General features: G+C 40.9%; 1 protein-coding gene across 4 annotated transcripts in view; it reads left to right on the top strand.

Moving 5' to 3' along the window:
* FAT3 (FAT atypical cadherin 3) overlaps positions 1–15573 on the top strand; it is a 401703-nt gene that overhangs the window by 290623 nt on the left and 95507 nt on the right. For 2 of the 4 annotated variants that reach the window (XM_090134046.1, XM_090134045.1), the window contains exons 6-8: positions 5404–5718; positions 8030–8240; positions 8665–8733. In XM_090134046.1, coding sequence (XP_089990172.1) covers positions 5404–5718; positions 8030–8240; positions 8665–8733 — 595 coding nt within the window. The remainder of the gene's footprint in view (positions 1–5403; positions 5719–8029; positions 8241–8664; positions 8734–15573) is intronic. The other 2 variants (XM_090134047.1, XM_090134044.1) reach the window with 1 other exon arrangement.

The raw sequence follows: 15573 nt of genomic DNA, 5'->3' as shown, positions 1-15573 counted from the left end.
TAAATCTTGTTTATGCATTGGACTAAAACAGATTCTTGCGTAACTTGTATTTTTTTCTTCCCTATTCTGTACGTCTTTGAGCCAGGCCGCCTTCACTTTGTACCAATGATCCAACATGTAGTTCAGTAATGTAATGTATTTCAATAAAACATTCCTTGTGTGAATTTAGCTGCAAACTTAGTCTGTCTCTGAAGTAGGCATAGATAGTAATTCAGTGTATTTGACTTTAAAGTTCCATTCATCCTTCAAGGAGCTCTGCTTCATAATCTTTTATTTCTGTTACTTGGGCTGAATTCCAGAGGCTCTTACAATAGGTATTGCAGCTCGTTTTCGCATTGGCAGAAGAAACAAACCCATTAGTCACTAACAGCGGGGGTATGCCTCCGCTCTCAGGCTCCCTTTGATCATTTTTTTCTGTCTGAATAACTCAACCAGATTCTCTTTTCTAAAGTTTTATGAAGCAAAATTGGCCTTGCTGGCTGGGGGAAGGGAGAGCTTTTTACCTGGAAGCCACAGACAAGATACAGGCATCCCAGCTCAACCTTTTTGCATTAAGTAGTATCAACGCGAGGAAAATAAACAAGCAAGTATGTCATCTTCAGTATTTTGCAATGCTAATGATACTAATGTGACAGTTCCTCTTGACTCAAAAATTGGGTAGGTTGTGTATTTCCTCCTGCCAAGGAGTGATGTGGAAGAAGATTCTTGTTCATTTCGAAGCTTGATAACTTGTATTAAACACCTGCTGATTGTCTTGTTAGACTTGTTAAAGGAAAATCCCTGCTAGCTACTCTCCCTGGCTGAGTTAGTAATTACCTTGGAAGTCATGAGCTTTTGTTAATGAGATTCGATACTGTACTTTTAAAGTCAGGAAGGTGGTCCTCACAGTTGCACATGTATTCTGAGAAAATTTAAGGGCTACTCCTTCTTCAATTAAGTGTGACACTCCAATTCCTAGGAGGAGCGACTGTCTCAAAATAACATGGTTAATGTCACCAGTGTTGAGGCCTGCTAGACTTGTGCTGCGTTTTAGCCAGTAATTTGGCTGAATTTGAGATGTTTCCTCCATGCATTCCTCATGGTCATAAAAATAAGGAGTTTCCATATCTAACATTCCAACCATTTCATGTTACCACTGTTGACCTTGATTTTCACTGTGAACGTCCACTGCTATGGAAGTCTCTTTGTGGTTGATCTGTGGCCTTTAACATAAACATAATTTTATATAAACTTATTTTGGGTACTTTTAAGGGCTACATACCAAACATACTGAAATGTATCCAGCAGAAGAGATAGAAATTATCTTACTTGGATTTTGAAGGTTCTGTTATTGTATTGAATCTGCATGATGACATCTTTTGTGTTTTGTCCTGAAAGTTGAAGTTACATTATTGTTGCTCTGCCACAAAATTTCCAGATAACCAAAACCTGTATGTGTATTGGTTGACATAGTTCAGTAAAGGTGTAAACATTAAAGCCAATGGGGGAATGCAGATTCCCAAAAAAACTGCTCATTTTATGAAGAAAATTTCATGAAGAGCTGTCTAGGCTACGGGAGAACAGCGGTGATGTTTAAGAGTTCACTGTGAAAGTGATAAACAAAGTTCATGTTCTTGCTGTCTGAGGCTGTCAGACCCCATTAAAACATGTTGCCATACTCCTTTTAAGATATTTCACCCTTGGTAAATGGACCAGCCCTTCACGTGATAGGTCAGGGAGTTAAACCTCAGCTGCTCTCACAGCTGTGTTCCAGCTCAGGGAGGTGATATCTTCTTTTGGGCTGTGTTGACAAGGCATTAGTAGTAGTAGTATCAAATCAGAAAAGCAGAGGGTGCAGCTGATCAACCTCATCTCAGGTTGTACCTGTGCCAGAAGCAAAACGTCTGCACCCCAATGTCTATCAATCAGCATGGCTTGAAGTGTTCAGCATTTAGCAAAGCACATCCAGACCGAGCAGCAGTTCCTCCTCTCCTTCAGGAAAACTGTCGTGTTGGTCCTTGCTGTTTCCCCATCCCGACTGCTCTGAGGATTGTATTTTATGGGGTTTGTGATGCTCTATAAGTGTACACTGGGACTGACTTTTCTGTCATTCGTGTGTATCACCTTTCTTTTCCTGTTTTTTTTTGTTTTTTTTTCCCCACCCTGCCATCTGCAGGTTTCTAAATGAAACCTCACTGGCCCTGAGTTACAGTTTCTCTCCTGGCAAGCAGATGCCTTGCACGTCTGCCTTTCCCATTTCCAGAGATAACAGCTGTGAATTAGCTTTTGTGTCTTTGTCCTATAAACGTCCCAACCTCCCTTCCCTCCCTGGTTGCTTTTCACCATGATTTCCAGCTGTTCAAGGATTTTCTGAGATCTCCAGCTGTGTTTGAATTGATATTTTGTTGGTTAGAAGGGCCCTGAAGTGCTGTGTGATGTCTTGATGGAGGCACAGCAGTTGGTTAGGCAACTGCTCCACTTCCCCCATTCCCTTACGGTTTGGTTTTGCACTATGCTGCGTTGTCTCAGAACAATTCTGAACAGACAACATTTTGTCTTTTTATTAGGACAGGCTCTGGAGAGACCTGAGAGCAGCATATCAGTATCTAATGGGGAGAAAGAAGTTTGTACACTGAGGGTGGTGAGGCATTGGCACAAGTTGCCCAGTGGTGGATTCTCCATCCCTGGAGACACTCAAGGTCAGGCTGGCAGGGCTCTGAGCACCTGATCGAACTGTGTGTCTCCCTGTTCTCTGCAGGGCAGTTGGACTCGATGGCCCTTAAAGGGCCATCAACACAAACAATTCTATGATTCTGTAATTCTATTTTCAATTAGCTACCAGCAACAATTTTCAGTGCAATTTTTCTGCTGCAGAAAGGATTTCCCACAAGTTTCAGCTTGCAGGAACAACCCATTGCCTGCACCTATTTGCTGCCACACCACTGTAGTCACACTTTCAGCAGTAACCAAGCAAACTGTGAGACTGTGTGCAGTGAAGGCAGGAGGATGGCTTAGCTTCTTGAGCAGCATCTTGGGCTAAGCATGTTTTTCGCCACAGTTGCTTGGCTGCTTATACCACTGTGCTTTTCAGGGATTTTATTATTGTTACTTTTTGTAAACTTTTTCACCTTTTTTTTTTTTTTTGTATATCCTGAGGAAATGTTTTTTTTTCTTAAAGGTTTACTCCTGTTTTGTTCAGACGACAAAAGCGTCTTGATTCATGATTTTCTTTTTTATGCAGTAAGAACCCTTTTGGGTGCTTTTGGGGGTGTTTTTTTCCAGTATTTAAATAAATGTGTCTACATTTGTTTCTGTGCACTGCAGCCTTCCTGTACTCCGGGCACCATGGGTTATTTCATCTGTGGAGTCAGCAGAAATCCTGAATGAGGGTTTTCTTTGTTAACCTGCACTTCTGCTACAGGCTCAGGCAATTCTGCCACAGCAGACCAAAAACAGAGAGGATCAGCTTCAAAAGCGGGGCAAGAGTATTTAATAGGAGGGGGGAATATCTGGGAGAGGTGGGGCAGAGGGGCTGAGCTCCCAGCTCATCAGGGGAAGGCAGATCTGCAGCACTGTGTGTAGCCCCATAACGATGGAAGATGTCTGCACTGGGGAGCACAGCGAGTGGGGACGGATGGCTGAGAGCAGGCAGCACTGCAGGGGCTCTCCACGTGCCCATGCCCACTGCAGGCAGATGGTGTGCTGGTGGCACATGGCATGGGGCTGGTCCCTGACAGCAGACAGCCTTACCATCACCATCCCAAGGGCTGCTAATTGCCAGCCCCGACGGCATCTCAGGGGACGGAGGCCAGAGGCCGTTACGCAGTGATGGGAGAACAGGCTGCGCTCTGCAAATGAGTTATGGGCTGATTTGGGGATTTTATGTTTCTACTCCATCATGTCATACCACTTATTTTTCTGTAAATAAGGGATTTAAGTCCCTAAGGCTGTCAGTCCACCACTCCCAAGGCAGCAGTTTTGGCAAGTATAGTTAAAAAGAGGAAATTGCAAAAATCTTTTGCTTTTCTCTTAGAAGATGTTGTGTGTTTCTCTGCTGATGTTAGTACTAAATCAGGGTTACCTTAAGTTTAGATTTCTTGTTCCAAGGCAAGAACAACAGCATGGGCCAGGATTCCCAGAAAATGTTTACTTTGCCTTAGGATTGGGCATCAGGACTGTGCTTTTTACACATTAACATTTAAGGAGGAATAAGGCACAGGGCAGTTAACCAGCAACGCACCCAGTGTGTGGGGATAGATACAAGCCAAGCAACTGGATGGGACACCTTGGCTTGCTGTCATAGAAAATGGCTACTGTGGGATTTCTCATTAACATACATAGCTGGAAGTGAAATCTGAACTTCTTTTGTGTAAACAGAAATAACTTTCTGCCTTATTTCTTTAAGAAGTACAATCAAACTTTTTAGAGAGAAGTTTGAAATTGCTTGCATTTTGAAGGCATATTATTGAAGCTCTTGAGCACTTGCTGGTCTTGGATCCTTTCTTTTTCAGTGTTTCCAACTGAAAATTATTAGTAATTCTGTTTACATTGCAGCTAAATTACTAATTAACTTTTCTCTCAGAGATTTTATTTGTGTATTTGTACCAGCACAGTGCACTTTTTAACAATGCAGCAATTTATTTTTTTTTTAACCACATGCCTCTCTATGCCCCTTAAAACCATACAAAGGAGTTTTAGAATTAATGAGCTGTCAAATCTCAGGTAATGAATGAAAAGAACCAGCACAAAATCCTGTCATTGTTTAAGAAATCCCAAATAATTAATGGGAAGAAGTGACAGAAGTTCTTCTATAATTTAAGAATAAATTCTTAATTGTGTGACTGAAGAAACTTTAAAATATGTCTGCAAAAAAAGCAGGGATATCGCTTAGTTGCTTAATTCCAGTTCAGTCTTCCTCTGAGGTACATGATTTGCAATTAACGGATTTCCATTTTTGGGGAATCATTTGGACTTGGGTTGGAAAGGACCTCAAGGATCATGAAGCTCCAACCCCCTCCACAGGCAGGGCCACCAACCTCCCCATTTAATGCTAGACCAGGCTGCCCAGGACCCCATCCAACCTGGCCTTGAACACCTCCAGGGACGGGGCATCCACAACCTCTCTGGGCAGCCTGTTCCAGCACCTCAACAGTCTCTTGGAATAGGTTCCTCATCCACAACATTCATGTTCTGCATTCATCTCAAAAGGAAAAACTTTCACCATTCCATTACGGGCACATTATAATTCTGCACTCAGCATGCCTATAGCTGATATGTGTTGAATGTTATTTATCACACAGAAGACCTTGTGAACTACAGGTAGGTTTGGAGAGGGAGGACTGTTTCCTTAAGTTTTGCTGCACCAGCTGACAATGTTCTGCTTTACCTTCTCAGAGCAATGCCTTTGCTGCTGCTGTTTTACAGGTGACCGTCTCAGATGGAGGCACGTCTCCCAAGCAGTCCTCGGTTTGGGTGGTGGTCCAGGTTCTGGATGAGAATGACAACAAACCCCAGTTTCCAGAAAAAGTCTACCAGATCAAGTTGCCAGAGAGGGACCGTAAGAAAAGAGGGGAGCCAATCTACAGAGCTTTTGCTTTTGACAAAGATGAAGGCCCTAATGCAGAAATCTCATACAGCATCGTGGATGGAAATGATGATGGGAAATTTTTTATTGATCCCAAAACAGGGATGGTGTCTTCCAGAAAGCAGTTCACAGCAGGGAGCTATGACATCTTAACGGTAAGTGTGCTTCCATCAACATGCAAATCCATATGTGACTGACTTTAAAAACAGCTGTTGTTGTATGTAGAGTGATACATGACTGTGTTTAATCTGTGACTTATGTGTAAGATCTGAATGTATTACAAAATCTCTTATTCATGTAAAACTACAGACAAAAAGTAGATTCTGAGATTGTTCAGGCGCTTGCACACACTGAATTATTCTCAGACTGTTCAGAATTAGCTTGCAGATTGTTGGCCGGAGTCATTCCCTCAGATACACTAAGCTGAAGACCAAAAGCTTGTGTGCTGATATGTTGAACTGGGCTGATAAAGCTACAACTGGATATTCAGCTTTTGTGTAGACCCAACTGCTTGTCCTCAAGGATCCTTACATTGTTCATGTCTGGAAGTTTCAGGGAGGAGGAGTACTGACTTCTGTATGAAATAGTGCATTGGGGTTTAAGTGTGAGAACAATTTCACTTAAAAGAAACAGCACTCAAAGTAATTCTCAAACTATGTAGACAAGGTCAAAGACAATAAGAAGATGAAGTTGATAATATAAAGAAGTACCAGCCTTGCATGTGTACTCTTTGTCTACAGAAGTAAGCTGAAGTGGTATATAAAGAGTCCATGAAAACTGTAGAAAACAGGGGACAGAAAGTTGTCAGAGGTTCACAGTCAGACCCATTGTGAAGGAAACAATGTCATTCACTGGTGTCTGTCGGGGGACCTTCATAGGGGTGGAAACTATGATAGGAAAATAAAGGCATAGGTATCAAGATATTGAGGGATATTCAGATACTCAGAGGTCAGCACCCATCGGATGAGTGCTTCACTGTGCAGAGCTGGATGTGTGGGTTGTGGACCTCTTTGTAATGTAACAGCTGCAGATCTTCTACCTCACAGGTCAGCTTCTTTCCCCTGAGGGCATTCCTGAGCAAGCAGGGTGATAAGCATTAGCACCAAGCCCACTTAACACATTTCCACAGAAAGAAATAGGCTATGGTATTTCAGGAAAATATTTCCCATTTTTAACAGGCGTAGTAACAGCATTTTTATACACCAGTGGTCCCATATAGCCAGAAGCATTTACTTTAGTTTTAAAAGAAAAATCTTTCACACTCTTAGGGCATTGATGTTATTCACTGAAGCACCCATTTTGTAACCTACTTTCAGCCTTGTCTTATCCCTCAGTTTGTCACTGGTCATCATGTCGTCTCTGTGCTTGAAACCATAAAGCATGTCAGGCAAATACGTCTCTCTATCCATCTCTCTAGCATACACTGGAATATAAAGAATTAGAACCAAGCTGGGCAATGTTTGCAAACACAACTGAGAAGAGAAAGCAAGGACAATAGATACAGCAAAACTATATATTTGTTTTGAAAAATGGACGAAAGGATCTGGAGCATATTTGACTGAGTATGGAAAATACTGATGAAAGTAAGAAAAGGAATAGACATACACCTGATGGAGCACATCCAGAGGAGGGCCACAAAATGGTCCAAGGGATGGAACACCTCTCCTATGAGGACAGGTTGAGAGAGTTGGGGCTGTTGAGAAGGCAGCAAGGTGACTTGATAGCAGCCTTTCAGTATCTAAAGGGGAGTTACAGGAAAGAAGGGGACAGACTCTTTAGCAGAGTCTATTAAAATAGAACAAGAGGAAATAGCTTCACGCTCAAAGAGGGTAGATTTAGGTTAGATATTAGGAAAAAATCTTTTACAGTAGGGGTGGTGAGGCAATGGAACAGGTTGCCTAGAGATGTGGTTGATGCCCCATCACTAGAGACTTTCAAGATGAGGCTGGATCAGGCTTTGGGCAACCTGATCTAGCTGTGGTGTCCCTGTGCACTGCAGGGGAATTGGATTAGATGGTCTCTTCCAACTCTAAGGATTCTGTGATTCTATGACTCTGATCTGCAATACAGACACCACTTAAAGCATTCAAACGTGGTCTGAGTGAGCATGTGTCATTAAATACATGGCTTAAAACACAAGGGCTTCATTCGCTGCAAGAGGAAACTGGTTGGAAGATGTCATCTTGGAGGGGAGGATCTCTGTATGGAGTGCATCTCCCAAAGGCCTCACATCAGCAGTTCTAAGTCAAAATATTGAAGTTTGAAATAAGACTTTTCAATGAAAAGTCAAAAAGTAATTGAAAAAACTTGAGAACTGTGAAATAAGCATTTCTCTCCCTCTTTCTTACCTGAGTTTTACATAAAGGATTGGAAAGGCCATTTTAGGCATCTTCTTGTGATAGAATTAGGTCTGAAATACCAAGCTGGAATGCTCAGTCTGAGTCCTATTTTCTCTACACCCATCAGATAAAAGCAGTGGACAATGGCCGGCCCCAAAAATCTTCGACTGCACGCCTCCATATCGAGTGGATCAAAAAGCCCACGCCCTCACCCGTGCCCCTGACTTTTGATGAACCCTTCTACAACTTCACCGTCATGGAAAGCGACAAAGTGACAGAAATCGTTGGGGTGGTCTCTGTGCAGCCATCCAACATCCCTCTCTGGTTTGACATTGTGGGTAAGTGGGGGACCGGTGGTGTAGGGGAGAAGCTTGAGAAGCAATGCGTGTGGATGTGAGGTGTTGAGAGTGAGACGACTAACCGTGAACTGTCCCCCCCCCAATTAAAACCACTTTTGTAATGCTGATATGAAAATGCTATTTATACATGGTGATAACAATAATAATAATATTCCTGCTTTTGTTATGACTCCTTAGCTAAGCTGAAAAAAGCGCTGTATGGCTGAATTGTTTTTTTTCAATGTATGTTATTTACTGCAATCTTAATGTTGTCTGTCATTTAAATTCTATTGTCATACTTTGCTAATCTCATTTCTAAATGTATTTATGGTACTTAGACTTGCTGTCCCTCATTTCTCTCTTTCTTCACCTTTTTTTCTGCATTCTGTTCTTTTTTTTCTGCTTCCGACTGCCCTGCTTCAAGGTGGCAAGCATGCTCGAGAGATGTTCTATATTCTACAGACAGCTTGTGGGCAGAACTGTTCAACAGAAGGTACCCTTAGTGCAAACACATTTGCTAAAATACAACTATCCAGGCTGCCTTTTATTTTTGCAAGTTCTTTGAGACGATTTATATTACATCTTTCATAAGTGCCTGTGACAGGATGCAATGCGACACATGGATGTGCTGTGTTTCTTTCTATGACAGCTTTTACCGTATTTGTGTCCAATTATTATCATTCTTATTCACGGATTTTCCGCAGTTTATCACAAATAATTAATTCCAACTTTTCACAGTCCAGTGCCATCCATTTAACTGTGAAACAGAATGGGATGCATCGACATATGGGTTACAAATGGAGCCACCAAAAGTTTGTCTTGAATGCGAGCTGAAAAAGAGAAATGTGTTTTGATGTGAGATTTCAACCACAAAATTGCCTCACGTAAAATTGCTTACAGAAACAGGGAGGGAGAAATACACTTAGCAAAGAGGAGGAGAAGCCACAGAAGCAGTGTTATTAAAATCACAGGGAAACGCAGTTAAGGATGTAGCTGCCACAAAAACATGGAATAGAAGTTCTCGCTTGGTTGCAGCGGGGAAACAGGAATCGATAATCCTAAACATTGCTTCCCTACTTCTGCTAGTTCAGTTATGTCATTTAAAATAACTCATTCGACATCTCCAAACTGAGGTTTTCCCCAGCAGCACAACAGCCCTGCAAAGTTGCTGCGCTATTTCAGTATTTGCTGATACTTGTAGGTAATGTTTGTGAGCCTTTGGACGTCAAACACTGCATCTGCTCAAAGTGGTGTTATTTAAATGAAGGGTTATAAAGCAAACACTGTATGAAAGATTAGAGAGACAAAAGCCTTTGCCACAGACTTAGTGGAAAGGGTGCATCAGCAGTCTCTGTTTACAGGGATTGAGCCCAGCTTCCATTTCTGCAAGCTATTTGCGGATGGGTTTAGCCAACAGGAAGGGCAGGGGCCGCAAGAGAAAGGCTCTGTCAGAGTCATTTTCATCCACCTTTTATTGCCAATTTGTGCAGATGAAAGGCAGAAGCAGCTGCATTTCCTCTTTGAATTTGTATCAAGGTTTCAGGTGCCAACCGCATTAAAATTAAACCCAAAGCTATTACCATGTTCCGGGGTTCCTGCTAGCCTCTGGGGAAGGACAGCATATGTTTCCTACTGTTTCCCTTCCACTCCCTTGGCTATTTCAGTATGCTACGTGCAATTTATTAGCTAATGTTTACATTCCCTTTTTCTTCCTTGCTGACCCCAGCTTTCCTCCCAGGAGAAGTCTGTGTTTATTGACATTATTGACAATTTTTTTCCCATTTGAACCTTTTGCTGCCCTCTACAGCCTTTTGGTCTTTTCCTCAGTGAATTCACCAACTCTCATTAAAATGCTGCCTGTGTTAAGCACCGGGAGAAGCCCCCATTCTTCAGCTGCCTTCTTTTACGTTGTTAGTCTCATTTGCAATCTAGCAACACCTTATAATAACATTTCATGTTTGCCTCCTAAACAGAGATGATGGGGAGGACATTCTTAACTTAAGACTTTTAATTTTGTCACTGAATGTAACCTTTATGGCGAAAATAGTTCATAATGGTCTAGAAGATTTTGGCTACTCAGACAATCCTAATGGTTTCTTTACAGCGTCAAGGAGACATTGCTCCTTTAGACTTAATGAGAGGTTGATGACCCCAGCCATCCAGTTCAGTGCTGTTACCATATGGATGTTGTCATTAAATATCACTGCTGTTATTACCAGCAGCATTAGCAACAGTTCCTATTTCTGCAATAGGAACAGCCAGGTATGCAGGAGACTGTTATTCAGGCACTCGGCATACAGGCTGCAAAGACAAAGTCCATCCTGAGAGGATTATAGACAGTGATGCATGTTTAGGTTATGTTTGCTACCTTCAATCAGTGTCAGTTTTAAGAACACTTCTTGTTCTTCAATATCAGTGTATAGGAAAAGAGATATTGATACTTTCCTTTTGGGGGAACATGAGGAATTTGTCACAGTGAGGGCAGTGAGGCCGTGGCACAGCTGCTCAGAGAGCTGTGGTGCCCCATCCCTGCAGGTGTCCAAGGCCAGGTTGGAGGGGGCCCTGAGCAGCCTGAGCTGGTAAGTGGTGTCCCTGCCTAAGACAGCGGGTTGGAACTGGATGGACTTGGAGGTCTCTTCCAACCCAAACCATTCTGTGATTCTTTGATTGTAATACTGATGTCTAGTGCCAAAAAGTCCCATGAAAGATGTAGGTTAGGAGTAAAAGATAGTTGTAGAAAATGGAAAGCTATTCAGGACTGCTGATGCAACAGAGGATTTTAGTGCTGCTGTCAAACCTAGACTTGATCCTGCTACATCTGGTGTTTTGTGATTTTGGACCTCAGTGCACAGTTCACAGTAATGTCAACAGAAGCCATGAAGGCTTATCTAGAGGCATGGTTTAATATAGAGTTTGCAGGTTGACCTTTATTTTTATGACCTTTTCAAACTAAATGGGCATTGGAATTTGAGAGGACCTTTTTTTTAATGCATAATATACACTTTCTTTGAGCTCAAGTGTAAAGGGAGCCCAAAGATAAGACTTTCTAGGATGCTGTCTGCCTAACTTCAGCATGTTGCACCTAAAGTGTGTGCGCCTAAAATAACTGCTTCAGCTCCTGAGCTAATCTAAGATAGAGAAAAGTGCCTTGCATGCAGAGAGATCATCTTCCCTCCATAGATTAGAGAGGATGGAGATCTAGTTGTTATTTGTTTAATTGGGAATGGTTGAGATGTCACACTTGGTTTCTGTTTTCAGAATGCATTCAACGCCATTCTCAGTTCATGCAGATCACACAATGTGGAAGACATGAAAGCAGGTTGTTTCAATTGTGTTAAATTTATTCATTCATTTATGAGATAGATAAAAAAATGATAAAAGAAGCTCCAAATATAAGTCACAAGATATTTATTTCTCGCAGGTAAATTGAGCCCTCTGTCTTTTCCTTCCTTTGTTAGTGGTGGGAATGGTGTGATGATTACTTTGACCATTGGAGCTAAGCTGCATGGTGCTAGTTTTTGCTTACATAGCATGTTGCACAACATCTTTCTGATTCTCCAAAAACACCTCCCTCTATTGTTCTTTCTTCCCCAGCCAAACGTTAAAAATAAATCCAGACTTTTTTATCAAGGGTGCTTAAATGGCAATAATTTTAAGAGCTAATAATTTTAATTAATTGTCCATATAATTCACAGTTCTGCAAATGTTCACTGATATCAAAGCTGTGTATGTCCTTAGCCTCCTTTGAATTATATCGTCTGAGAACTAACTAAAATACCTTCTGATTTCTTTTCTGCTTTTTTTTGCCCGTACCTTCAGCTTCTTAGCAGCAAATCCAAAGCTTTGACTCTCCTTGCAATAGCTTTATCTTTCTGAAAATTTGCACTCTGCAGTATTTTGTTCTTCTGAGCGTGATGCATTATATAAAAGAATAAATCCTTGCATGTAATGTTACTAATATGTATTATGCCATGATTTAGAAAAGTCTGTAGTTGAATTAATATTTCTTGAGGCAACCAATAAGTTTGTTTGGTATTTTAGCAAACAGAAACATTTGAAATCTGACCCTTGTTTCCTTTCCTGGAAATCCTTAATGTACTTCAAACATTCTTGAGAATCAGAACGAATTTGCCTTCTGTATTTTCCTCTGATTCTCTGCTCTCAGCAAAGAAGAATTGTAGCAATTGGTCCAGTTTATCATCACCATTCTTGGTGACGTTAGTTTACTATGGGGCAAGACAAGTAAGAATTCGTTCTGCTTTGAGAAAATCTGTTCTGGATCATTGTTCTCTAAATTACATTGTCTCCTGTATCTCTCTTTGCCTCCACTCTTCCATCATGGAAAGCCAAATGACACTTGTGTGAAGATCACAATATATCCTGACTTTTTTAAGTTTGGACACATGGCTTCCATGTTCTTTACTATCTGTCAGTGAAGGAAGAGTCTGGGTTTCAAGATGTCCTGCAGAATTCAGTCTGATTAGTCCTGGCATCTGCGACCCAACAATTCTGAACGTTCACAGACATCTGACATTCCTTAGGTGTATATTCAATCCCACTCTTCTGAATCATTCCGCTGGAAATGAGGGGAAAAGGCCTTTAAATGGGACTCATGTGCCTGCGAGTCCTCCAGATTTGCGGATATGTTTTCATCTCAGAGGAGAAAATGGTTTCTCCCAGCAGGATAATGCTATCTAAAACTGCATATCAGCAGCTAGTAGGAACAGAAATGGGCTCAGCGTCCTACCAGAAATGAACTCCATCTAGGAAGAGTACTGCAAGAAAACATTGTTGCTTGCAGCAAATACAATAATCAAAATACAAGCAGACTGTGCATGAAAATTAAACATATTCTGGAATTCAGAAAGGATAGAAATGTATCTGCACCGTATCTTGCCGTAGGCAGATTTGCCAGTTGATGTCAAGAAATCTCTTTTTCAACAGCTCAGAAAGCTATTCTTGGCCTGGCCATTACACCAGATGTGTGGTAGGCTTTACATCAGCAGATCCTCTCTTGCTAGTCATGTAAGATTTTATACCATTTTTTTCTTAGCCGTCTCCTTTTATAAAAGGAAAATTAATTATTTCTATCTTTCAGTATTTTTTTTTTTCAGAAGAAAAGTTCATGGTGACTATGAAGCTAAGAAATGAGCTAAGAACCAAGGTGGCATTTCACATTCAGAAAATCTAATCAATGCTACTCTGTACTAAGAGCACAACCTATAGATTATTGAATCAGAAGTGTCCAGATTCCATTTCTTGAGACCACCTCTTTGCCCACACTGTGGCATCTCCCAGACTGAGAATCAGGGATGTGAAAATAATGAAGCTTTAGCAAGGGTCAACAAATAGGTCTTTTGTACCAGGGGCTGTTTCTGCGTCCATCCCAAGTTTGACAACATCTGGAATTGGCTGGAGTTATATTGGATAATGCTATATAAGTGACAGCATGCTTTCAGATAGCATAAAAATCTCCTGGTTATGGAAATTTAATGCTTTCACGGTTTATTGAAGAGCATAAAGACCAATCTCAAGAAAGTAAGGGTGGAAATCATTTCATTTCACTTTAGATGTCCAAAGTGAAGACATAAATATCTGCACTAGCTCTCTTTGGGAATCTTAACAGTCAATTAGAGAGACAGAACACTTTCCGGATTAATTTATGCCATCCAAACACAACGTGTATTCTCACCAAAGGTGACACTGGAACTATATGGGGACTTCTCCCACTCTGAGAGTTTCAGTTTTTCAGGGTATTGTAAGGGAAGTCTTTAATATAATGTACCAACATTACATCTTAGCTGGCAAACAACTGCAAACAACAGCTAATTCATATTGTTCTTAGGTCATTCAGTGTCAAAATGCTTTCTCAGATCAACCTCAATACCACTTTGCCATTTCAGTTAACTTGCCTTCTTTATCGCTGACTTTCCCAAAGTGTCTGAGGAACTTATAGTACTTCGTCTTCATTTGAATTATTTCTTTCCTAATGCAATTGCGAGCACATTAGCAAAGACATCTTATACATATCTTGTATCCAAAAGCAGGTTTTGCAAGACAGTGGAAAGGAAAGCATGTATCATGTACTACAAAATGGAATAAGTAATACAAAATCACATTAATAGTACTGAACAGATCAACAAAATTTTGTCATCCTTAGCTCGCTTCCATCCCAAGACTGTGATCAAAGAAAATGTGAAATGGCCTGCAGTAATGTTATTGAAACCAATACTGCTTGAGTAGTAGCAGTAGTAGCAGTGCTCTCACTAGCTCCAGACTCAGCCCTCCATTCTCCATGTGAGCACCCTTAGAAGGAAGTCGCTTCAAGTGGAATTCCCAGATCAGTTCAGCTGCACAAGTTTTTAACAGAAAAGTCCTGTTTGTTTTTGTACGACTCTTCTCCCTCTGTACCCTTCCAGCACCCATCTTTCAAAGATAACTCTGTTGGGGACTTGGTGACAGGCTTGATGTAGGCTTTACATATCTTTTCTTTTAGCCTATATGCCTAAACTTATACCAAATTCAGTAACTATTCCTCAGTGCTTCAGAGGCATTCATTATCTGAGGTGCTGTTGTGAGGGCATATGAAGGCTGAGAAGCAGTACAGAGTATTTTCAGATCACATTTAGTAGGATAAGGATCAGAACCAATATCCCAGGGAACATGAGAACTTATTCCCAGAAATTCAAGCACTGACTTCTTCATTGTCAACAGCTAACCACGGTCCATTGAAATGTACCAGGTAAATCAAGAATAAATCAGGATTTCACTCCAGAAGAGAGCATAGTCACAAATCTCTCAGATGAGTTCTTTGCCTCTTCTCTGTCTCAGTGTTTGATGCAGTTTCTGCATTACTTAATAGAAGATGAATCAATATGAATTAAAGTGCATAGGCTAGTTTGTTACAAGTATAGTCCAGAGTGGTATGGCTTGTGACCAAGATTTATTTGCTTGTCATTAGACTGATCTGGGAGATGTCTATGCCATATAAAAAGCTCTTATGCTGTATTCAATTCATAATTTATGGGAAGAGTATTCTGCATTTAGTGAAAATATCTTGAAGAAGTTGGGTTATTTGCAACACAAATGTGTGCTGCCCTGCACAACCTGCAGTAAGCCAGCAGAGGAAGGGAATTTATAACATTGATTATTAATCCTTCTCTTTTACTTCTTGGAATTTCTAAAGGCAGGGTTTCTTTGGATGTGTATGCCAGTTGATAGCATATAATTTTTGACTGCTCATTAAGATGATTATTAAGCATCTTGAAGTAAAGGCTTTCATTTTGTTTTCATGGTTATCAGTATGAAACATTCTCTTTGTAAAGTGCCTACT

This window comes from Phasianus colchicus, chromosome 1 (assembly GCF_987193195.1).
Source record: "Phasianus colchicus chromosome 1, bPhaCol1.hap1.1, whole genome shotgun sequence".
Classification (NCBI taxonomy): domain Eukaryota; kingdom Metazoa; phylum Chordata; class Aves; order Galliformes; family Phasianidae; genus Phasianus; species Phasianus colchicus.
The sequence above is the reverse complement of the archived record's forward strand: the minus strand, read 5'-3'. Positions and strand labels throughout refer to the sequence as shown.